The sequence below is a fragment of the Nycticebus coucang genome, chromosome 18 (assembly GCF_027406575.1).
Source record: "Nycticebus coucang isolate mNycCou1 chromosome 18, mNycCou1.pri, whole genome shotgun sequence".
Taxonomy (NCBI): domain Eukaryota; kingdom Metazoa; phylum Chordata; class Mammalia; order Primates; family Lorisidae; genus Nycticebus; species Nycticebus coucang.
In genome coordinates, this window is record NC_069797.1 from 30,144,761 (window position 1) to 30,168,394 (window position 23,634).

At 47.7% G+C, this 23,634-nt stretch overlaps 1 protein-coding gene across 2 annotated transcripts in view; it reads right to left on the reverse strand.

The window, feature by feature from the left end:
• NXN (nucleoredoxin) overlaps positions 1-23,634 on the reverse strand; it is a 173,665-nt gene that overhangs the window by 14,479 nt on the left and 135,552 nt on the right. Inside the window, exons 1-5 of one of the 2 annotated variants that reach the window (XM_053567726.1) lie at positions 13,902-14,001; positions 13,546-13,663; positions 11,531-11,664; positions 10,990-11,090; positions 9,181-9,287 (exon numbers count right to left, since the gene is read on the reverse strand). In XM_053567726.1, coding sequence (XP_053423701.1) covers positions 9,181-9,287; positions 10,990-11,090; positions 11,531-11,664; positions 13,546-13,663; positions 13,902-13,955 — 514 coding nt within the window. In that variant the 5' untranslated portion in view covers positions 13,956-14,001. Of the gene's footprint in view, positions 1-9,180; positions 9,288-10,989; positions 11,091-11,530; positions 11,665-13,545; positions 13,664-13,901; positions 14,002-23,634 lie in introns of those variants that run through there. The other variant, XM_053567725.1, reaches the window with a different exon arrangement.

A 23,634-nucleotide genomic window follows, 5' to 3' on the forward strand; every position in this document is an offset into this window, starting at 1 on the left:
CAATTCATGGCATTAATGTTTTTGTGCATTAAGAAATCTAGAACCAGAAGCAGCCCCTTTGTCTAAAAAAAAAAGAAAAATCCCCCTCCCCCGAAAAAGAAATCCATGCATATTTGGCATTTAACTTCAGTGTTTGTTTTTAAGACAATGTGGCCTATTAGAGTAACAGGTCTATACTGTGACTCCGATGCTACAATATGTAACAGAAATTGATTCAGACTTAACCACTTTTTAGCTGAAACCCTACCAACAGTGCCACCACATTCAAAAGAATCTAAGAATCACCACATTTATAAGTTTATTTTATTGAAGTTAGTAGGCTCACCTCTTTTTTTAGATAAGGTCTTGCTCTGTCACCCATGCTAGAGTACAGTGGCATCATAATGGCTTGCTGCAGTCTCAAACTCCTGGGCTCAAGGGGTCCGCCTGCCTCAGGCTCTTAAGTACCTAAGACTGCAGACACATACCACCATGCCCAGATAATTTTTCTATTTTTTGTAGAGATGGAGTTTCGCCCTTGCTCAATCTGATCTCAAAACTACTGGCCTCAAGTGATCTTCTTGCCTTGGCCTTCCAAAGTGCTAGGATCACAGGCATGCGCCATCAGTGCCCAGCTAGTAGTCTTACTTAAGGACTTGGGAATACTTTCTGTCCTTCAAGAAAGTATTTGAAAGGTTTAAATTTATGAATCAGTTTAAAATGTTTAAAGGAACTTTAATTAAGTTTGTAAGTAGGGCCCAAGAGAACCCTAACAAGAAGTTTATACAATTTCCTAGACATATAAACAGAATTACAAAATTTTAAAAATCAACATTAATAGTTTAAGTAAGGTCTAGGATTGTTTTATATTCATTTTGATTTTAATAATCCAGTGTGAATTTTAAAACCAAAGTAAACCTCTGGATAATCTCTTATACTTATAAAAGCCTGCCAAGAAGCTTACCTCTGCTGCCATAAGCATATGGGATTCTGAGTCTAGGTGAAGGGACGGGTGGAAGTGGTAAAGTGGCAGGCTAGCCCAAAGGGACACACTGGTCCAGGCAGGAGATAGTGGCCTAGGAAGCCCCTCAATTCAACTATGACTTCTCTGTAGTGGGATGTGGAGGCCAGGAGCGGCCTGGCTTTCTTCCAAATCTGGACACCCGAAAGGACTTGAGAATGCCCAGGCCAATCCTGTACATCTTTAGATAAGACCAGAGGCCCGGAGAAGAGAAGGACCTGGTATGGAGCCACATGGCTGCATAGTGGCAGAGCTGAGACTGGAGCCCCTAATAACTCCTCTTTCCTCCAAGCCCCATTTCCCTCCAGGAGCAGGGACTAGGGATGGCTTGGAGGGCAAAGATGGGGGGTGGGGAGGAACCACTGTAGATCTGAGGCAGCAGAACTCCCTGCACCCAGGCCACTGGTCAGGGGCCTGTCCTGGGTATCCCCATTGCACCCTCTTCTTCCCTGGGGCTGCCTCTGCCCCCTGCCACAGGACAAGCGTGAGTCATGTTTTCCCCTTAGCCTCTGGCTCAAAGCCAGGCCTGTGCTTACTGTCTGTCTGCTTCAGAGCATCAGTTCCACGAGGTCTGGGCCTTTGTCTTCTCACTTCGTGAATAGATAAGTACCTGCCGTGTAACTACATTTTGTTAAATAAATACACACAAACGAAAAGGAGGCCCCTGGTGCCCTTGGGAGAGGTGAGTGTCAGCTCCGTGTTGGGGCTGGAAGGACAGTGAAGTGGCATCTGGAGCTCAGACATGGCAACTTCCTCATGCCAGCACGAGGCCTGACCCATGCTAGGAGCTGGGGGAGCTGGGGCAGTGTCTTTTGAGAATTTTGATGTCTAGGAGAAAGAAAGAGCGAAGACAGCTATTGCAGACGGAGTGTCTGTATCCCCTGCAAAATTCAAATGTTGAAGCCCTCACCCCTGATGTGGCCATATTTGGAGACAGGGCCTGTGAGGAGGTGTCAATGAGGTCCTACAAGTGGAGTCCTGATCTAACAGGGTTGGTGTTTTTTTTTTTTTTTTTGCAGTTTTTGGCCGGGGCTGGGTTTGAACTCACCACCTCCGTCATATGGGACCTGCGCCCTACTCCTTTGAGCCACAGGCGCCGCCCCAGGGTTGGTGTCCTTGTAAAAAGAAGAGGAGACGCCACAGCTTGCTCCCTCCACCACATAAGGACACAGCGAGAAGGCACTGTCTGCAAACTCGGAGTGCCCTCACCAGCAACCAAATCAATCAATAGCCCCTTGATCTTGAACTTCTCAGCCTCAGAACTGTGAGAAATACATTTCTATTGCTTAAACCACCCAGCCCACGGCATTCTGTTATGGCAACCCCGGCAGACTGAGACAGTGATTGATACTTAAGAGCAATGGGTTTTCTAGGGCTAAGAGAGACCTGAGCATACCGTGAGGTAGAGAAGGCACTAACGCAGAGACAGAGAAACAGCAGGGTGCGGAGGAGACGGAACAATGGCAGAAAGACCCCTGAACAAAGGTGGAGCCTTAGAAAGCAGGGAAGACCCTGCTGACAAAAAAGAGGGAAGGGGCCGGGAAGACGCACAGACACGCTGAGTAACGGAACTTGGGGGAGTGCCAGGGATGTCTCACAGCAGAAGGGGGTGCTCCCAGGGAACTCAGGAGAGCAGTTCTGGCCAGGAGAGAGGTAAAGGACGAGCAGTGGGGAAAGGGATGAGTCACCCACAGGGAGCGAGGTGCCGGCCCTGCCTCATCCCCCACTTCCCTGCTCCCAGGTATCCAGCCTGTGCCAGGCTGCAGAGCCATGTTCCCAGAGACCCCACCCCACCACAGGCTATGGATGTCCTTCCATTTGGTGGTCAGAGGCAGTGCCTGAACTTGTACTTGTAAGAACACTGCTGCTGACTGGGAAGATCAACCTCAAATGCTACACAGGAGCTCAGTAAAAACATGTATTACAGACGCCCCGGCCACCACCAGCCCCACGATGCCACTGAAGAGAAGACAGTCGGTGGCAATATGAGGCTGCCCAGGCCGCCTGCCTCACAGCCTGGTCACAGTGTGTGCTCAACATGTCCATCAGAAATACCAGTGGACAGCCTGCCCCTGGGATTTCTCTTCTGGTCTAGCTTCAATGTCAGTACTGCACTGATCTCCCCTTAATCAAAGCCTTCAAAATCCCAAAAGGGTCACTCTAAGGACACCAGCATGGTGCTCAAGGCCCTCTGTGACATGGCCTCCTCAGCCTTAGCCCCTAGTCTGCCCCTACAGTACCCCATAGGCTTGCCAACTCTGGCCTTTGCCCTGGAAGGTTCCACACTAAACCCCACCCATTCTGTAAGGCCCTGCTCTAGAACCACCGCCTCTAGGACCAGAGGTCCAGAGGTCAGCACCTCTGAGACCGAGTCCCCTCTGAACTCAGATTCTTCCATTAGATAATGCCTTAAGAAGGGCTCAGAAGCTAAGCCTAAGAGGTCAGAGAGGTCAAATAAGTGATGGGCACAAACCACTGTGCCAGGAGGAACTAGAAAGCAGAGAATGAGAGAGCAGGAGGTGGGAGCTGGAAAAGGCAACAGTTCCAAGCTGAAGAGAGACTAGGGCAGATGGCAGGGGCAGGGGCGTGGACTCCACGGAGCCAGCAGGAAGGGCCAGGTGTAGGGCCGGGCTGCAGAGGACACGCACGCCTGGAGTCAACTTCTGGCCGAATCCCACATTCTTTGAATGTGGCTTGGCTGGCTGCCTGCTGCTTGCCAGGGGTCAGGCCTCTCCAGATCAACTTTCTGATCCTCAGTTGAGGGCCTCTTGAAGTCAGGGCCACATACGTACCAGTGATCCCCACACTGCCAGGGCCTTAAAGGTCACACCAAAGGAATGAGTCTCCAAAACTCTGTTCTCTTCCTTCTCAGTTGTGGTCACCTGCTTTCCGACTGGCTGGGCCCCACCTAACAACCACAGCTCCTCCATCGGTAATATTTACATGCTGACAGCTGGAGCAGCAGAAAGATGACAGCCCTCTTCTGCTTTCTGCTTCAGGCAGATACACAAAACTATCAATTTAGGTTTTTGTGCCCTGCCAGCGTTTTACAGGAAGCTGTAGGACAACAGGAAGTTGTCCAGCATTTGCTGCATGTCCTAAGCTCACGTGGAGTCCTGAAGGGCCCCTGATCTCTGCTCTCTGTGCTGCCCTGCCCTCCCAGGATCCTCAGAAACATCTCGCAAAACACAGCTAGGGCCCAGACTAGGGCACAGCTAGGGCCCACACCCCAAACTGGCTGTGCATTATAAAGGCTGTCCTTGGGAGACTTCTTAGTGCCAGATGACCCCACAGCCTTAGCAATGACCACTGGCAATTGCTGCACCACACAGGCCCCCACTTCCAGGGAAGAATTCACTGCCTCAGAGAGGAAAAGATTTTGTTCCACCACGGACATGGTGCTTGGAATGAAAATGCTTATGTATGGAGAGGCTCCTGACCAGTCAGAGTAGCTGAGTACGGCTCAGCACTGGCACTGCTCCTCTGAGTGAAGACAAGTGCCCGTCGTCTAAGCCTTCACGCAAAATGGCACCCACGTGACCAACACTTTTAGTTCCTCAAGACATCGTCACACTCTGCTCTTTAGTTATTTCCCAGGGTAAGTCTCGTGTTGCCGACTTAAGGGCAGCACCGAGCCACCCTTCCCGTCATCTCCCACAGAGCCACAGAGCTCAGTGCAGAGAGTATTGAATGGTTAGTTGGAACTCAAGGAATGGAATCCTATGCATTTAAATCTACTGCTTTTTTTTTTTCCCAACAACGATTTGAGGAGGCTTTGAAAACACCTAATACAATCCAATAAAAATAGATGAAAATATCACCCTGAAGGGAAAACGAGGAAGGAGGGGAGTCAAGGTCACGCATAGGAATGGCAAGCTTTGCAAAATTGCAAAGGGTGGTTACAAATTCAGCTGAGTTTTCTAGGGGCTGAAGAAAAGAAATAACTACGATCCATAAAGAAATTCAAAGTACACAAAAAAATTAAAAAACAAAAACGCACAGCTCTTTTGTGCTATAGGATAATTTCTGGAGAAAAAAAATCCCTGTTAAGTGGGATTTCTAAATGAAAGGTTTTATAGATTTTTAAGACCTCTGATGTATAATGCCAAACTGCTCTTCAGAAAGGCTGTCCTGATTTATGCTCCTGTTAACTGTGTGCTCGCTTCTCTACGGTGGGGATTTTTTTTTTTTTTTTTTGTAGAGACAGAGTCTCACTTTATGGCCCTCCGTAGAGTGCCGTGGCCTCACACAGCTCACAGCAACCTCCAACTCCTGGGCTTAAGCGATTCTCCTGCCTCAGCCTCCCGAGTAGCTGGGACTACAGGCGCCTGCCACAACGCCCGGCTATTTTTTGGTTGCAGTTTGGCCAGGGCCGGGCTTGAAGCCGCCACCCTCGGTATATGGGGCCGGGGCCCTACCGACTGAGCCACAGGCGCCGCCCGGGATTATCTTTTTAAGGATGGGTAGTGGTGGCTGTGAGCTATGATGCCACAGCACTCTACCCAGGGTGTCAGAGCGAGACTCTGTCTCAAAAAAAGAAAATATTCAGCACAGTTCGTTTTCACCATTTACAGATGAAAACACTGAATTCACATCTATCACATTTGCAAAGAACTCTTACTTTTTTTCTTGAGTTCATCCGTAAAGAAATATTTGTCAGTGTCTCACACGGAAACCTTTGACTTTTACTGAGAAAAGAGGTTAAATGACCATCAAGGCCACTGAGCAGCAAGGGCTGGCGGCCAGGGCTGGGGTGTTGGTATCAGTGAACTGGAAAGAAATCGCAGGAAACACCACCCTGGGCAAAGATGGAGGAGAGCCCATGCCTGGTGGGGACAGAACAGTTAATATTCTTCTACGCCTGAACCTCTAAGAAACCTCCAAGTCATCTGTGAGGTATACTGCGACCCACCCACGTCACACAGAGTCACACATTGTGCACGTCTGTATACACATGCACAGGCAGAGGCTGAAGAGAAAGGCCATTATGTGACTGGGGGGGCCTGTGTTAGGGGAGTCAGAGGAAGATACACATCAAAGACAGTGTGTAAGGAGAACGAGGATCAGAAAAGCCTAGTAGTGTCCCCATGTTGCAAAAGGGCCAGATGGAGAAACGATGGCCATCAGGACAGTCAGGGCATGCTGCAGGTGGGTATGGGCACCAAGGACACAGACTCTCAGCGGGCTCAGGAGACAGCTGGCTCCTACCTCGCTGAAGACTATGTCTCACTTGTAGCCCTCCGAGGGCCTCTAGTCACACCCCAGAAACCCGGGCTGGGGAATGTGTGCACTGCCTGAGAAGAACCCCCTCCCACTGTCAGGGAAAATAAGTCACATTTCCTTCAAGAAAGAAAGTCATTTGGGGACGGCGCCTGTGGCTCAAAGGAGTAGGGCGCCGGTCCCATATACCAACCGGAGGTGGTGGGTTCACACATAGTCCTGGCCAAAAATTGCAAAAAAAAAGAAAAGAAAAAGAAAGTCATTTGGGGGGCAAAGACCTGAATCCTGTAGGCAGAAAGGAGAAAACACAACCCTGTGTGTTTTTTAAAGTGTAAAAAAAACCTGATAAAACATTTAAAACCCTCTGGACCTTTTCCCATTCCTGCTCGACTTTCTGAGGAAGGAGAGACAGCTCTCATGGTCCCCAAGCCAGCCCTATTCCATGACACCTCTGCCACCTTCCTCAATGCTGGCAGGGCCTCCACACATGCTGTTCCTTCTGCCAGGATCTTTCCTCCTCCTCTACTTAGTCAATTCCTACTCGGTTTTCCAGATCTGTTTGAGCACAATGCTCTTAGTGGTCTCTGATATCCCCAATCAGGCCGAACCTCCCTTGGTAGGTCCCCCAGCACCGGGTGCCTCTGTTGCAGAGCACTCACAGCTACCGCTTACACATATCCACAGCACTGACTGAGTAGGGTGAGTCTGTGTTCTAGATCTCTAAGCTCCTCCCAGGCGGGGACTATATCTGTTTTTACTCAAAACTTTATCTCTGATACCTGGCAGAATGCAACAGCATGGAGTCAGCTCTCAGTTAATATCTATTGCATGAATGCATCAACAAATTAAAAAACTGAAGTCCTGCTGGGGCAATTTAACTACCTGTTTCTCAAGAAGCACGGCTCCCACCTAAAGGAACATGCACATCTTATGTCTCTTTGCAAGCAGAGCGCTGGAAGGAAATCTGTGACACTACCTTTATGTCACTCAACTGGTGACTTTCCTTCTGGTCTACCAAACAACGTCACACCCTTTAACTTCCATTTGGAAAGGGAAATGCTTTCGTCTTTGTTGTTAACAAGAGGCATAAGCCTCCAAAATTCTCAAAGGGTGAAAAGATCTACACTTAGAATGCTCAGAGTGTGGTCCCTGGGCCAGCATCCCTGGCATCGCTGGGAGTTGGCAGAAACATAGCACTCAGCCCCACCCTAAACCCACTGCATTTTTATGAGATCCCCAGTGGATTCTTCTTTTTTTTTTTTTTCTTTGAGACAGAGCCTCAAGCTGTCGCCCTGGGTAGAGTGCAGTGGCATCACAGCTCACAGCAACCTCCAACTCCTGGGCTCAAGCGCTTCTCCTGCCTCTGCCTCCCAAGTAGCTGGGACTACAGGTGTTGGCCACAACGCCTGGCTATTTTTTGGTTGCAACTGTCATTGTTGTTTGGCGGGCCCAGGCTGGATTCAAACCCGCCAGCTCAGATGTATGTGGCTGGCACCTTAGCCGCTTGAGCCACAGGCCCTGAGCCCCCAGTGGATTATGAAATCTTAATCTGGATGCAGTGGCTCACACCTATAATCCCAGCTCCTTGGGAGGCTGAGGCAGGAGGATCACTTGAGCCCAGAGTTCGAGACCCACCTGGGCAATATAGTGAGACCTCATTCAAAAAAATATTAAATACTAACTTTTTTGGGTGGCGCCTGTGGCTCAGTCGGTGGGGCGCCGGCCCCATATACCGAGGGTGGGGCGGGTTCAAACCCAGCCTCGGCTAAGCTGAAACCAAAAAATAGCTGGGCGTTGTGGCGGGCGCCTGTAGTCCCAGCTACTCGGGAGGCTGAGGCAAGAGAATCGCTTAAGCCCAGGAGTTGGAGGTTGCTGTGAGCTGTGTGATGCCATGGCACTCTACCAAGGACCATAGAGTGAGACTCTGTCTCTACGAAAAAAAAAAAAAATACTAACTTTTTTGAAACGTTAGCTCTAAACAAAGGCTTATGCTTAACCTAAATGGTGAAGAAAATAAGTCAAAGAACCTGATGAGCTCCCCCATGGACATGGAATATGTGGTAAATTTTGAACTTTTTTCACTCTTAGTAGTACAAAGAACACTGATGTCAAATATTAGCTGTGACCTGTGTAGGGTTGACCAGGACTTGGCACTACTGATATGTAGGGAACACGTTTAACACTTATGCTGGCCAGGGAAGTGCTCTGCCAAGGAAAAACCTGGCCGAGTGAAGGCTGGGAAGGAGGTGTTCACATAATAAAGAACAACAACAACTAAATATAAGGTTGTCTCACTAATAATCTTTCTTTCCTTTCTTCCCTTTCCTCCCTTCCCTTCTCTCTTTCTCTCTCTTTCTTTCTTTTTGTTTTAGACAGAGTCTCACTCTGTCGCCCTGGGTAGAGTGCCGTGGCATCACAGCTCACAGCAACCTCCAACTCCTGAGCTTAAGCGATCCTCTTGCCTCAGCTCCCAAGTAGCTGAGACTACAGGTGCCCACCACAACGCCCAGCTAGTTTTCCTATTTTTAGCAGAGATAGGGTCTCACTCTTGATCAGGCTGGTCTCGAACTCCTGAACTCGAGTAATCCACCTGCCTCAGACTCCCAGAGTGCTAGGATTATAGGCGTGAGCCACGGTACCTGGCCAAGTAATTTCAGAGATGTTAAGGGATGTGAGAGGAACACGAGCACTGACGGGAATCGTGAAGATGTTCTTCTTCTTCTAAAACAGTGGTTCTCAACCTTCCTAATGACGCGACCCTTTAATACAGGTCCTCATGTTGTGGTGACCCCAAACCACAAAATTATCTTCATCACCATAACATTAAAGGGTTAATGTGTATTAAAGGGTCGTGGCATTAGGAAGGTTGAGAACCACCGTTCTAAAAGAAAAGGCAAAGCTGGCCCAGCATGCAGTCTTCCAAGGAGCCCCTGCCTGGAGCTGGGGCCTGGAATTCCTACCTTGGATTCCATACAGCCGGTTGAGGCGTGACCGCCGGGCCTCGTCAGTGTAGGGGACAGCGAGCCAGGGCATCTCACTGAAGTACTGTTTGAACGACTCCTCTGACCTACGGAGAGACACACATGGAGAACGAGGCCCTGGTATCCCCAGATGCACCACCACCAGACCTGCCCTACCTTTACCAAGTGCCCAGGGCTGCTGTAGGAGCCGGGGTCTCTGGCTGTCATGCTTCTCATACACCAGGCTATGGGACTGTGGCACTCTACCTATTCCGGTGTCCACCTGTCACCGCCACATGACAGGTGAGTCCCAAACTAAAATGCCAGGCCATTTTAATAGCCCACATGCCTGCATCCTACCAACTTAACTCATGCCCGACTTTTCATGTGTCAACACAGGCAAGCCTTTTTTTTTTGAGACAGACTCTCACTCTTGCCCTGGGTAAACTACTGTGGCATCATAGATCAAAGCAACCTCAAATTCCTGGGTTCAAGTGATTCTCCTGCCTCAGTGCTCTGAGTAGCTGGGACTAGAGGTGCCTGCCACGATGCCCAGCTAGTTTTTCTGTTTTTAGTAGAGATAGGGTCTTGCTCTTGCTCAGTATGGTCTCAAATGGCTGTGCTCAAGTGATCCACCTGCCTTGGCCTCCTAGAGTGCTAGGATTACAGGTGGGAGCCACCAAGCTAGGCAACACAGGCAGATCTTACCTTTTAAGGAGCTCAGATTTACTAAGCTACCACATTCCCAGGGAGAGTTCTAATTTGTGCAACCAGCCTCATAGCCACGATTCCACATATAAGAAACCTTAGAAGGACAGATCTACCCAAGTGATAGAAACTAGATCATCGGTTTCCAGAGGCTGGGGTTTGGGAGTGGGGACTGACAGAGAAAAGGCACAAAGGGACCTTCCGAGTAATAGAAATGTTCTGGGTCTTGATTGTGATGATGATGATTATCTGGGTAAATATATCAGTCCAAACTCATTGAATCATATACCTAAAATGTGTGCATTTTACTGTATATAAATCATGCTTCAATAAGGTTGCTGTCGTTTAAAGCCTCATGAAAGTGATTGTTCCACCAGGCCTGCCTTCCAGCGGGTATAGAGAGCTTCCAGTGGAGCAGGACTGTGGGCCCAGAAACCAAGCAGAGTAGTGTGGATGTGAAAGGCACAAGGATGTGCCAGTGGCCTCAGTGTGCCAGCACCGCAGAGACCCTTAAAAGGCAGGACAGCCTGGCGACTCAGTCTAAGCGGGGCTAACATACAGGAGGCTCACTGGTGAGGAAAGCCAGAGAGAGTGCAGGGAACAGAGGTCCTGAGGCTAAGAGCACCTGACTTACTGCAGGAAGACTGTCAGCCCTACTTGTTTTGTGATTCTTTATCTACATGCATCAAACAGCCCCCAAAATCTATGACCAGAGCTAACAAAAAGATCACACTGCCATTCAAGACTGGAGGTCACGCTGCATTCATCCCTGGCCCTTTCCCATCCTCCCCTTTCCATATCTTCTCACCACAAACTAAAATGATGAACAAAATAAGAAAATACACCCTAATCTCCAACGACCCAGGCCTGAATGGAGACATACCCAGTACTCTGGGGGGTTGTCTAGGTCCCCCTTCAGACAGTTCAATGAGTAACTATGAAATTTCCCTGTCCTTCTGCCAATAATCCCAGGTATGTTTTCCCCAATCCCTGCCTCCCTGCCCTACGAGGAGGAAGAAAGAAATGCAAGATGACAGGAAGACAAGTATGTCAGCCGCCTACAAAAGCAGGGAGCGGCCGGCCACTTCCCGCACGCCTTACCTGTCTGCACTAACAAAGATGATCTCGAAGTTCTGGCCCGCCTCCTTGATCTTCCGGTAGGACTCCACCAGGACCCGTGTGAGGCTCCGGCAGGGTGGACACTGGAAGACAAGAGCGGGTCCCAGCCGCTCACCACAGAGGCCAGGCAAGCCAGACCCCAGCAGGACTGGGGCAGCAAAGCCCAGTTTATAAACGAGGTGGAAATGAACTTGCCTCTGAATGGTGAACAGCCAGCACAGGCGCTTCCCCACCCCTCCCCAACTGCCAGCAGGCAGCAGTTAATAGTCCCACTTTGGGACCATTAGATGTTCCGAGTGGAACATCCTTACAGACTAGTCAAAAGAAAATGAGGAACATTTTCTCAATGCTATTATCATTCATTCATATAATAAGCACTATTGCATGCCAACATTGCACAGGGTCCAAAAGGGCAGTAAATTCCTGCCTGGGCAGTCTCACCTCCAGAAACCAACCACAGCTTGGCTTGGTGGTGAAATCACTGCTTCCTTCTGCCTGAATGAAAGGGGGACCAAACACTCACCCAATGTGCAGAGAAATAGACTCCCACGTGAGACCCTTCCAGGCTGCTGCTCTCCAGGGACTGCCCGTTATTTCTAAGCAAGGGCCCCGCAATGACTTCCCTGAAGGGTTTAGGACCCCAGGGGAATTCCAGACCTGAAACAGGCAACAGATGGTGAGAATATTAAGGCTCTTCCTGAAGGCCTGGGACCCAGGAGGCCTCAGAGCTACCGGCATGACAACTTTATCATCAAACAGTATTTGTTAACATACCCACAGCATCTGGAGCTAACACAGGAGTCACAGTAGAACTCATCTCTGGCAGAGCCCTACTTCCCTTCAAGGCAATGTTTCCCAAACCCAGATACTAATAAGGTCCATCTCTTGGGGCTTCTGCAAAGTACAGATGCCCAGGTCATACCCTGAATCTCAAGATTCACAGACAGTGGGAAGACATATGTTTAAAACATAAACAGGCTCCCTGGTGATGGCCAAGGTTTGAGAATGGTTGCCACAGGTATTAACCCTGTGTTAATTCAATGTCAGTCCCAGGATCTCAGTGGTTCTCAAATCTGACTGCATTTTAGAATTAACTGGGGAATTTTAAAATATGAAGCTCCTGGGCCCCACTCCCAGAGATTCTAATACAATAGATCTGAGCTGGGGCTCAGGGAATCAAGTGAGAATTTAAGTCTAATAAAAAAAAAAAAGAGAGAGAGAGAGCAAAACCCACCCACCCACCCCAGATGGTCAGCATTCTGATGACATGTAAACTCCAGGCAGGAAGGGGAAAGTAATATCCTCCCACTCCAGTGAACAGTGTTTTCTCACAGGGTGGGTCCATGGACCACTGCCTCAAAATCTCTTGAGGGGTAAGGGAGGGGGAAGGGAGAAGCACAGACTGCTTAAAAATGCAAGTGGCCAAGCCCACCCTGCAACAAAAGAATCACAATTCTCTGGGAGGGGGGCCAGGGAACCTGCACTGGTTTTTTTGTTTATTTTTGAGACAGGGTACCGTGGCATCAGAGCTCACAGCAACCTCAAACTCTTGGGTTCAAAAGTTCCTCTGGCCTCAGCCTCTGAGTAGCTGGGACTACAGGTGCCCATCATGATGCCCTGCTAATTTTTTTCTTTTTCTATTTTTAGTAGAGATGGGGTCTCACTCTTGCTCAGGCTGGTATCAAACTCCTGAGCTCAAGTAATCCCCCTGCCCCAGCCCCCAGAGTGCTAGGATGATAGGCATAAGCCACTGAGCGCAGCCAGGAACCTGCATTGTTAAGGATCTTCAGAGTAGGAGGGGTGTGTTTATGTTTCAATTTAAGAAGGTACAGATTTGGTCCCACTGTGTCCTGGTTTTCACTGAGGGCAATTATTTGAATTAGGTGAAATTCTTACTGGGAAAATTTGTGAGAGAGGTTGGATCCTCTCAGTGGGTTGACAGATGAGGGAGGGTAGGAGGTCATGTGACCTTTTATCACTCCAGTGCACAGGGGAAAGAAGCTGCCCTTGGACAGCCACAGAGCAGTGATCAGAGCAGCCCGCCCAGGGCAGGGCCAGGTGGCCGGCAAGACCAAGGCCCACAGGATGCAGGCTGCACCAACAAGTGAGGTGCACTCACCACCCAGGCTGGGAGAGCAACATGGAGCTTTACTATGTAGTGCACATATTTTAAAGAGAAAACACCTGTGTAGCCTGCCTCTGACTGTTAGGAGGGCAGCTGCTGAGGAAACAGCCCTAGATGTCAGTGTCTGGGCTCTAGCAGCTTTTCCACAGACTCCTCAGGCCTCCAAGCTGAACTTCCTTTTTCAGATTCCATCTCCTCTGGTCTATGGATTAAAGACCCCAGGAGAGACATTCTGATCCCTTTAAAAATCTTAACCATGACCTACAGAACGCTACAATTTCACCAAGACGGTATCTCTAGCCCGCTTGTACATATGACATTAGTACTCTCTCCACCACAGGGAGGGGTTAGGTACGGGAACAGAGGAGGAAGTTGGGCAGCAGGAGTGCGGGATGGACATGCCGAGGTTTTACCTTCTGGGTCATCTCGGATCACCAGCAGGCCGTTCCTGCATACGACCTTCCCGGTGGTGGCGTCTAGGAATATTAGTGATGGAATGTTGGAAATTCGGTATTTGTTCCAAAGTTTAAGCTGCAAGAAAAAAAGCAAAAGATGGTGGTTAAGTCCAAATCAGATTAACTGTAGAGTTCTTTTGAGCCCCTCAGGCCAAGGGGGGTAGATGAAGGGGCAAGCACAGAGGTGCAGGTAAATGAATAACTGATCCAAAGCTGGGTGGCTGTGCAGAAGACCCCACATCCCCCTCAGGCTGGAGCGGCAACAGCAATTGATAGAGAACCACACTCATGCCAAGACAACACTTCTCTCCTGCCTGTCCCACAGATGCTTTCTCTAAAAAGCATGAAGATGAAGAAGGATTATACATCTTTAAAACACAATCAGACCTCTGCCAAGTGGTTAAGGAAGGAAGGGAAGCTTTTCATTAGAGCCTCTCCACCCTATCAGAGGCAACAGTGGCCAGTCGGCTTGCTGCAATCCCTTAACCCCAAGGGAGAAGGGACAGGTTTTCCAATAGACCACATACTTAAAATCTGCGCCCTTGACATTTCACCAAGGCCTTGCACTTGGAATGTCACAGTTGTTATTATGTGTGCCATGCAGCCTGAAAAACACTAGGGAAGCAGTATCTGGAGCCAGCCCCAGCCCTCAGCTCTCACTGCCACTTAAAATAATCCTTGTTCTATTGGCAGATTCTTAAGGTTGGCTGTATAAACTGTCAGAGGTCCAGGGTCTAAGAGGAATGAAGCTGAGACAACGTGCATGCAACAGCCCAGGGCTACGAGCCAGGTAAGTGCAGGCTCCTTTGCGTGCCCACTGCCACCCAGGTGGACACTACTGAGGATGGCCACGGATGCTCTTGAACTTCACTGCCCAAAAAGGAACATAAGTAAATGAAGTATCGAGCTAGCAACATACGTCCAGAAAAGAAACTGCAGAAGGGTCAGGCCATTAAGCTCTGAGCTTCCTTTCTGGGGGCATGGAAGTATCAATGGGCACGCAGAAGAGGGAGAGGCATGTGTGGCTATAATTATTACTGCTTTTAATCTAACCCAAGCACTGAGGGACGAGGGCAGGATGGCTGCCAAGAAACGCTAGGCTTCCCTGTCTGTGGAGAGCAGCGTCTTGGCAGGAAGGGTTGTGGGACCCCATCCCAAACTGGGTGGGCTCTGGCTCAGTGCTGTATGTTTTTCCCAGCCCAACATTTCCAGTGGGCTCACAAAACCAGCCTGGGACCTCAGAACAAGAGCAATTCTGCACATACGCCAGATGGTGTATGTATATTTATTTATTTTTAATTTATTATTTAATTTAATTATTTTTAATTAATTAATTTAATTTAATTTTTAATTTAAAAAAATTTTTTTGAGACAGAGTCTTACTCTTTTGCATGGACTAGAGTGCTGAGGCATTTCAATGACCAGTCCTGCACCTCTACAGAGAAACTTGATATGGAATTCAGAGGTTCAACAATAGCATGAGACCATCCTAACATTGGGATCAGCTTCCTAAGTTTGCTGTGCAAGGATCTAGCCAGGTAAATCTAAAAAAAGGAAGAAGATTAAATTACTGAATTTTTCTAATGTAAAAAAGTAATTCTTAGGGCCAGGCGCAGTGGCTCATGCCTGGAATCCCAGCGTCTGGGAGGCCAAGGTGAGTGGATTGCCTGAGCTCATAGGTTCAAGACCAGCCTGAGCCAGAGTGAGACCTCGTCTCTAGAAAACAGCCAGGTGTTGTGGCAGGAGCCTATAGTCCCAGCTACATGGGAGGCTGAGACAAGAGAATCGCTTAAGCCCAAGAGTTTGAGGTTGCTGTGAGTTATGGTGCCACAGCATTCTACCAAGGATGACAAAGTGAGACTCTGTCTCAAAAAAAAAAAAAAAAATTAATTCTTGGGGAAAAAAAAATATTGGAAAAAAAGTGGGAAACATAGCAAACCACAAAAATTGAGATAAAAATCACTTATGACTCACCACTTAGGAAAACTTAGACTATTTTATATTTTCCACTAGTGGCAAATGAGAGAGCCATTTCCTTGCACATTCCACCAACATTACCACTAACGTTAATTTTTCCAATTTGCTAGGAAAAAAGGGATACTTCATTTTTGTTTTTTTGGTCTATCTCCTACTTATTGACATTTAGGAGATAACACTGTTATAAATACACTGTTTTTCCCCACTATGTTTCATAAGTACTGAAATTCATTCAGCATAAATTAACGGAGCGTCTACTATCCGTCAGCCTTGTCTTAAGCACAAGAGATATAAGAAAGAATAAGGCAGGTGAGGTTGATGCCCTGTGGAGCATCCATTCTAGAGGGAGAGACAGACAGTAAAGAAGAAGACAGATAGAAAAATAATTTCGGACATGTAAATAACAGAAAACACAGCAAGGTAAGAGTAAAGGAATGGCTGGGAGGGGCATGCATTCGAGAGAGAGCAATCTGGAAAAAGGACATTTGAGCACAGACCTCAATCATGAAATGGAGCAAGCTACAAGCACACTGGGGGAGGCCACCTGAGGCCCAGGGGACCTGCTTAGGGGCCAGGTGCTGACTGCAAAGGCTAGAATGGATGGAGCCAGAGAGGGCCAGGGAGGTCAGAGGGCATTCGTGGACCAGCTCTTTAAGGCCTTGTAAACTAGGGTTGTTTTTTTTTTTTTTTTTTTTTATTGTTGGAGATTCATTGAGGGTACAATAAGCCAGGTTACACTGATGTAAACTAGGGTTTTATTCTAAGTGTAATAGGAAGCTACCAAGGGTTATGGGGGAGTGGGATGATGACCTGATTTACAGTTGAAGCAGTCTATTTCGCTGCCACAAAGGAACAGACTGTAGGGAGGACGAGGGCAGGGCAGGAGGCCAATCACAGAGACCTTTGCTAACAGCCCAGGGAGGAGCTGAGCACGTAAGCAGGACTGGGCTACAGCAGCAGAACGAGGACGCCAGTGATTCTGAAGACAGAGTTGGGAGTTAGGTTGGCAGCCTGAACATGGGATGTGGTGAGGGGACAGACCAAGGATGTACAGTCTGGGCTCGGCACCTGTAGCACAGTGATTAGGGTGCCAGCCACAGACACTGAGGCTGGCGGGTTCAAACCTGGCCCAGGCCTGCTAAACTACAATGATGACTGCAACAAAAAAAATAGCCGGGCGTTGTGGCGGGCGCCTGTAGTCCCAGCTACTTGGGAGGCTGAGGCAAGAGAATCGCTTAAGCCCAAGAGTTTGAGATTGCTGTGAGCTGTGATGCCACAGCACTCTACCAAGGGTGACATAGTGAGACTCTGTCTCAAGAAAAAAAAAAAGGATGTACAGTCTGGGGACTGGAGCAAATATGTCAACAGGGCTTCCCTTAACCAATATGAGAACCTGTGGAGGAGGAGCAAGTTTGTGAGGGGAAAGTCCAGAGGCTAATCGTGGGGGCCTCTCGGACGTGCAAGGGGAAGATTTCAGGTCGGCATCTGCATTTGCACAGCTAGACCCTGGGGAGAAGGAACTTGAGATGTAAAACAGGGATCATGGGTGACTAGAAGATGTCAAAGGTCATGGGCAGGGATGAAATCATTCAAGGAGAGGTCCCAGGACACAGCTGGGGCCCACAGCCGCAGGAGGCCGAGCAGGAGAGCTAGAGACGGAAGAGCGGAATGCAGAGACTCCGACGTCCCAAAGGCCAGGTGAAGACAGTGCCTTGGCATGGAGGGAGCAGGCGACTGCATCGGATGCTGCCGAGAGGCTGAAAAAGTGAGGATAGCTGACCAGTAGATATGGTGCAGAAAGTCGCCGATGACCTTGAGGGGGTCGGGGTTTTTAGTATGAATAGAAAGCCATGCTATTTGTAAGTAAAGACCACTCTACTTTGCAATAGTTATACCACCTACAGTAGACCCTTAAACAATGTTGAAGTTAGGGGTACCAACCCCCTGCACAGTCACAAACCTGTATATAACTTTTAACTCCCTCCAAAACTTAACTACTGATTAGCCTACTGTTTGTTTGTATGTTATAAATTTTATATGTATTATACACTTTTTTTGAGACAGTCTTACGCTGTTGCTCAAGCTACAGTGTCATGGCCTAACCCTAGCTCACAGCTACCTCGAACTCCTAGGCTCCAGCGATCCTCTTGCCTCTGCCTCCTGAGTAGCTTGGGACTGCCAGTGCCCACCACAACTCCCGACTAGTCTTTCTATTTTTAGTAGAGATAGGGTCTCAATTTGCTCAGGCTGGTCTAGAACTCCTGAGTGCAAGTGATCCTCCTGCCTTGACTTCCCAGAGTGCTAGGATTATAGGTGCGAGCCACTCTGCCCAGCCTTTTTTTTTTTTAAAGACAGAATTGTCCTCTGTTGCTCTTTTACCCTGGATAGAATCCAGCATAGCTCACTATAACCTCAAACTCTTGCATTCAAGCGATTCTCCTGCCTTGGCCTCCCCAGTAACTGGGACTACAGGTGTGTACTACCACACCTGGCTAATTTTTCTGGTTTTCGTAGAGGTGAGGTCTTGCCCTTGCTCAGGCTGGTCTCAAACTCCTAGGCTCAAGCAATCTTCCCACCTCAGCCTCCCAGAATGGTAGGATTACAGATGTGAGCCACCGTATCCAGCCTGTATACTTTATTCTTATAATAAACTAAGCTAGAGAAAAGAAAGTGCTGTTAAAGAAAATTGTAAGGAAAACAAAATATACTATTCATTAAGTGGAGATGGATCATCATAAAGGTCTTCATCCTTGTAGTCTTCACGTTAAGGAGGCGGAGGAGAAGACGAGGGTTTGGTCTTCCAGACTCAGGGGTAGAGGCAGAAAATTCAAGTAGACTCACATGGTTTAAATTTGCTTTGTTCAAGGGTCAACTGTATTTCCTTTACTTTTTTTTTTGAGACAGTTTCACTCTGTCACCCTGGATAAAGTGCTGTGGCATCATACCTTGAACTCTTGGGCTCAAGCAATCCTCTTGCTTCAGTTTTCCATTTTTTTAGTACAGACAGGGTCTCACTCTTCCAAGCTGATCTTGAACTCATAAGCTTAAGCAATCCACCCACCTTGGACTCCCAGAGTGCTAGGATTGCAGGTGTGAGCCACTGTGCCTGGCCCTGTATTTCCTTTTCTTATAGAACTATGTTGGCTAGAACTTTGAGAACAACACTCACTAGCAAGAATTCTTCTATCTGACAATGATGAATATATCAGTAACATCTTGTTATCAAATACAGTATTAGCCACTGGTTTGAGGCAGATTAAATTCTTTAACATGTTAAGAAAAAAAAAATAGGGGCAGTGCCTGTGGCTCAGTGAATAGGGCACCAGCCCCATATACCGAGGGTGGTGGGTTCAAACCCAGCCCCGGCCAAACTGCAACAAAAAATAGCCGGGCGTTGTGGAGGGCGCCTGTAGTCCCAGCTACTCGGGAGGCTGAGGCAAGAGTAATCGCCTAAGCCCAAAAGCTGGAGGTTGCTATGAGCTGTGACGCTGCGGCACTCTACCGTGGGCGAGAAAGTGAGACTCTGTCTCTGAAAAAAAAAAAAAAAAAGAAAGAAAGAAAAAAAATAGTAGTCTCCTGGCTGTGTGCCTGTGGCTCAAGTAGCTAAGCCGCCAGCCATATACACCAGAGCTGGCGGGTTCGAATCCAGCCCAGGCCTGACAAACAACAATGACAACTGCAACCAAAAAATAGCCGGGTGTTGTGGTGGGTGCCCGTGGTCCCAGCTACTCGGGAGGCTGAGGCAAGAGAATCGCTTAAGCCCAGGAGCTGGAGGTTGCTGTGAGCCATGATGCCACTGAACTCTACCCAGGGCGACAGCTTGAGGGCAGACTCAAAAAAAAAAAAAAAGAATAGTATCCCATAACCTTTTGGCCAAAAGTCTTATCAGGGATAAATGGCTACTTATGATTTTTTTTTTTTATCCTACTGTTGTTTCTTTCAGTAGCTGTTTTAAGGTCAAACTATTCTTGCCTTATTAGAAGAAATCCTCTAGGGATCACTAGGATCATATTTTTCCTTGGCACGTGGGGATCCCACAAACAATGACATCTTGAAATAAGATTCCGTTTCGGGTAGCTAGACTATTTTCTGAAGTAAACTGCAGCCTGTGAACCTTAAATATAAAACTAGCAGATGCACGTGACTGTAATAGTGGTTTGTATATGGGCACATGTATTGTACTTGAAATGTAAGCATGTGATTTGAGCTTGGGTAGATATTTTTAAAGGAAGGATGTGGGCAGCCACACCTCTAAATGCTCAGCAGAGATGCCGTCCTCCACTTCCCAGATAAGGAAGAACCCAGTTTCTTCTGGGTCCCTCCTATAGGCAAAAGAATTTTAACGCCCCTCCGTGCCCTGCCCCAAATCACCACAGATATATTTTTTTCTCTAAGAATCCTCCTTGGAGGGGTAAAAAATTTTACTATGAGCCTTATTTATTTATTTATTTATTTATTTTTCTGAGACAGAGCCTCAAGCTGTCGCCCTGGGTAAGAGTGTTGTGGCGTCACAGCTCACAGCAACCTCCAACTCCTGGGTTCAAGCTATTCTCCTGCCTCTGCCTCCCAAGTAGCTGGGACTACAGGCACCCGCCACAATGCCCGGGTATTTTTTTTTTTTTTTGGTTGCAGCCGTCATTGTTATTTGGCGAGCCCTGGCTGGATTCGAACCTGCCAGCTCAGGTGTGGCGCCTTAGCTGCTTGAGCCACAGGCGCTGAGTCTATGAGCCTTATTTTTCCTCCCTACCTAAAGATCCTCCTTTCTCTGTCCCACTGTGTTTCAGGAAAACAGGAGGTCTTGGCTTGTGTTTTAGCCATTCGTTGCTGGTTCTTCGTTTCCAAGTAAAGACCTACTGGATCAGTGAGGAAAAAAAATTCTAGACCAAATATGATGCTGCAAAGTTAATCCTTTTATAGAGCAATCCATCTTGGTCTAATTTCACATGATAGTGATTTATTTAGGAACTTATGTAGTCATCAGGGAGCTATGTCTGTGGACTGTCATGGGACTTTCACAGGCGGCAGCAAGGAAGGTTCTTCGGCTCTCCAACAGTGAACAACACAGGAATAATTATTCCAACTTAGCAATTTCGGTCCCTGTGTCAGAAAGTTACTCTTACATTTGAGGATTCTCAAATATATGCTGACTGGAAATAATAAATGCTTGAGCTTAAAGAAGTGATCACCAAAATTCACCTCTGTGCATTTCCATGTGTGTGTGTAACACCTCAAGTCCACCCAAAGATTTCCAAAATGGCCCCTGAAAACACTGGTTTCATGGTTATTTTTCTGTGACAGTCACTGAGGACAAAAGCTGTGGATCCTTTTACCATAGGAAAATGCACATACACAATGAAACCTGTGTATAATTTCACAGACTTCATGAATCCCTTGAAGCTGGCTAGTGGAACCTATCTGATCACAGGAGGTCTGTGGACCTCAAATAAAGACCCCCTTGTCTTAAGAGTTCACTGCAGTGCATGTCCTGACCTTGACTCAACTGGGAGAGCTACAATATTACTCAATCATTATTCCTGCTGTTAAAATTTCCTCCAACCCAGATGCCGGCCCCATATGCCAGAGGTGGCAGGTTCAAACCCAGCCCTGGCCAAAAACTGCAACCAAAAAAAAAAATTTTCCTCCAACCCAATCAGTATTTGCCTAAAACCTAAGACAATGCAATAGTGAAGAGTAGATGATAAAAAGAACCCTCCCCTGCTGGGCTCTGTTCCTGAACTCCTGCAGAGCTGACGCTGAAGACCACCTGCCCTCTCCAAGTCATCCCTTTGCCTACAGAATGGTGAATATCAGAACTACCAGACTCAGAGCTAACTATACTTTTTTAAAAAGCATTTCCCCGAGAAATGAGTTTACCCTGTTACTTGCTGTTACATAGAGCATTTGCCATCAGCGCTTCCTTGTTATCTCAAAGTTCCTTCTAGGGAGGAAAACAGGGTAGTGCAGAAAGCAAAGAGGCTTCAGGGAGGCTGGGCTTACATCCTGGCCACAACCCCTCATTAGACGTCAGGAAGTGACAGGGCTCCAGACTTCCGGGAGGTCATGCCCCCTCTTCTCACCCAGGAATGCTCCCACCGCAGGTTGAACATGAGACTTAAAGTGAGGTGACGCACAAAGTCAGACAGTAAGTTCTTGAACTTATCCTGGAAAAGGTGCTACACACCTCACTGCTGAATATCACTACGGTCACCAGATGGCCAAAGGGGACTACTCCGAAGGCGGCTGTAGTGACATTCAACAATGAGGTATATAGCATTTTTTCTAGGCTGAGTTCAAGAACTTAATTGTCAAATCTCGATGACTCTCAAGCCTGCACACATGAAAGGCACTGCTAGTATTTTAATTCAATCGATGCTTATTTTCCCCTTGTCTTTTTTTTTTTTTTGGCTGGGGCTGGGTTTGAACCCGCCATCTCCGGCATATGGGACCGGCGCCCTACTCCTTGAGCCACAGGCGCCGCCCCATTTTCCCCTTGTCTTATCAGTATCCTCTTCAACAATCATTTTTTCCCCTATATTTTAATCAATCAAACATATATTAATAGTTAGTGGGCTGTATATGAAACTACTCAAGAGAATAGTGATTTCTTTTTATGGCAAGTGGTGTTTTTGCCGTAAGCACCTTCAGCAAAACATATTTTTTGCCTGATCTTATGTGGTCTGTTTGCCATCTCCTTCCCCTCTCCTGTTTTTGGATGTGTGTGTGTGTATATATATATATATATATATATATATATATTTTTTTTTTTAAAGAAACAGAGTCTCACTCTGTTGTCCTGCATAGAGTGCTGTGGAGCCATAGCTTACGCAACCTCAAACATCGGCCTAAGCCTCCTGGGACTATAGATACCCACCACGATGCCTGGCTAGTTTTTTCTATTTTTAGTAGAGACCGAGTCTTGCTCTTGTTCAGGCTGAGTTCAAATCAACCAACCCGCCTCGGCCTCCCAGAATGCTAGGATTACAGGTATGAGCCACTGCGCCCTGACAATGGATTTCCAGATTTGAAAGGGGCATCTGGGATTTTTTTTTTTTAGCTGACTCCATAGATTTTGCTTTCTTTTTACTTAAGAGAACTCCAGCATCACATGGGATCCTGAAAGAAATTCCTATTTCATTTCCTCACCTTCTGGCTCGGAAGACTGAAGTGTGAAATACAGTATAGTCTGGTATAAAAGAGCTTAGGAGGGAGAAGGAGTTGAGTCAGGCAGTTCCTGGCTGTCTCAGAAGATTTTGAACCCAGAGACTGGGGTGAGGGCGAGAGCTTACATTTTACTGGTCCTCAAAAAGGCAAAAAGCAACTTAACCCTTTAGAAGGGCTGCACTGATTGGCGCTGCTACAGCTGGGAAAGACCAATGACTTTTAGCATCCGGTGTTTGCTCTTCCCGTCAGCATCCTGGCAAAAAGTCCGCCAGAAGTTCATTGTGATGAATTCTTCAACTTGCTGCACTGCGTTCTTCCCTAACTACCCCGAGGCCAGGTAACTCCAACAGGAGATGTTGTAGCCAAACCCCAACACCCAGGTCTCTTAAGTGTTGATGCTCAGTTCACCAAATACAGAAGCAAGGCCACAAAGATGAAATAGAAAGAAACAGACGACGTTAGCTCAACTTAGCAAAAATCAAAAAGGATGACGAAACAGGCTATCCAGTTACTTGATAAAGTTCCCATTCCTTGGCCTGGCAGCTGGGTCTGGTTAAAGATTCCAAGGTTGTGGCTGGAACTATCATCCCAGGAATGCCGGACAGAAATGCTTCCACGGTGACCCAGGAAACAATGAAGCAAATTATCAGGGGCAGGGTGGGGAACAGGCGAACTGTAACAACGCACACAAGAAAGCTGGGCTAACGTGGGATCAGTCAGCACCCACAGATGCTGCGGGGAAATGCCCAGTGGTGATTTCTGAGAAGTCCCAGCTCCTGAGGGTGACACAGAATCTGCCTCCCATGCTAAGGACTGGGTCTTGCACTTGACTGGGCTCTAAGCTTTTATTTCTCAACAGCTGCTGCAAATCAGTGGGATCAGGCCAAAGCTAACACAGATGTAGGATTA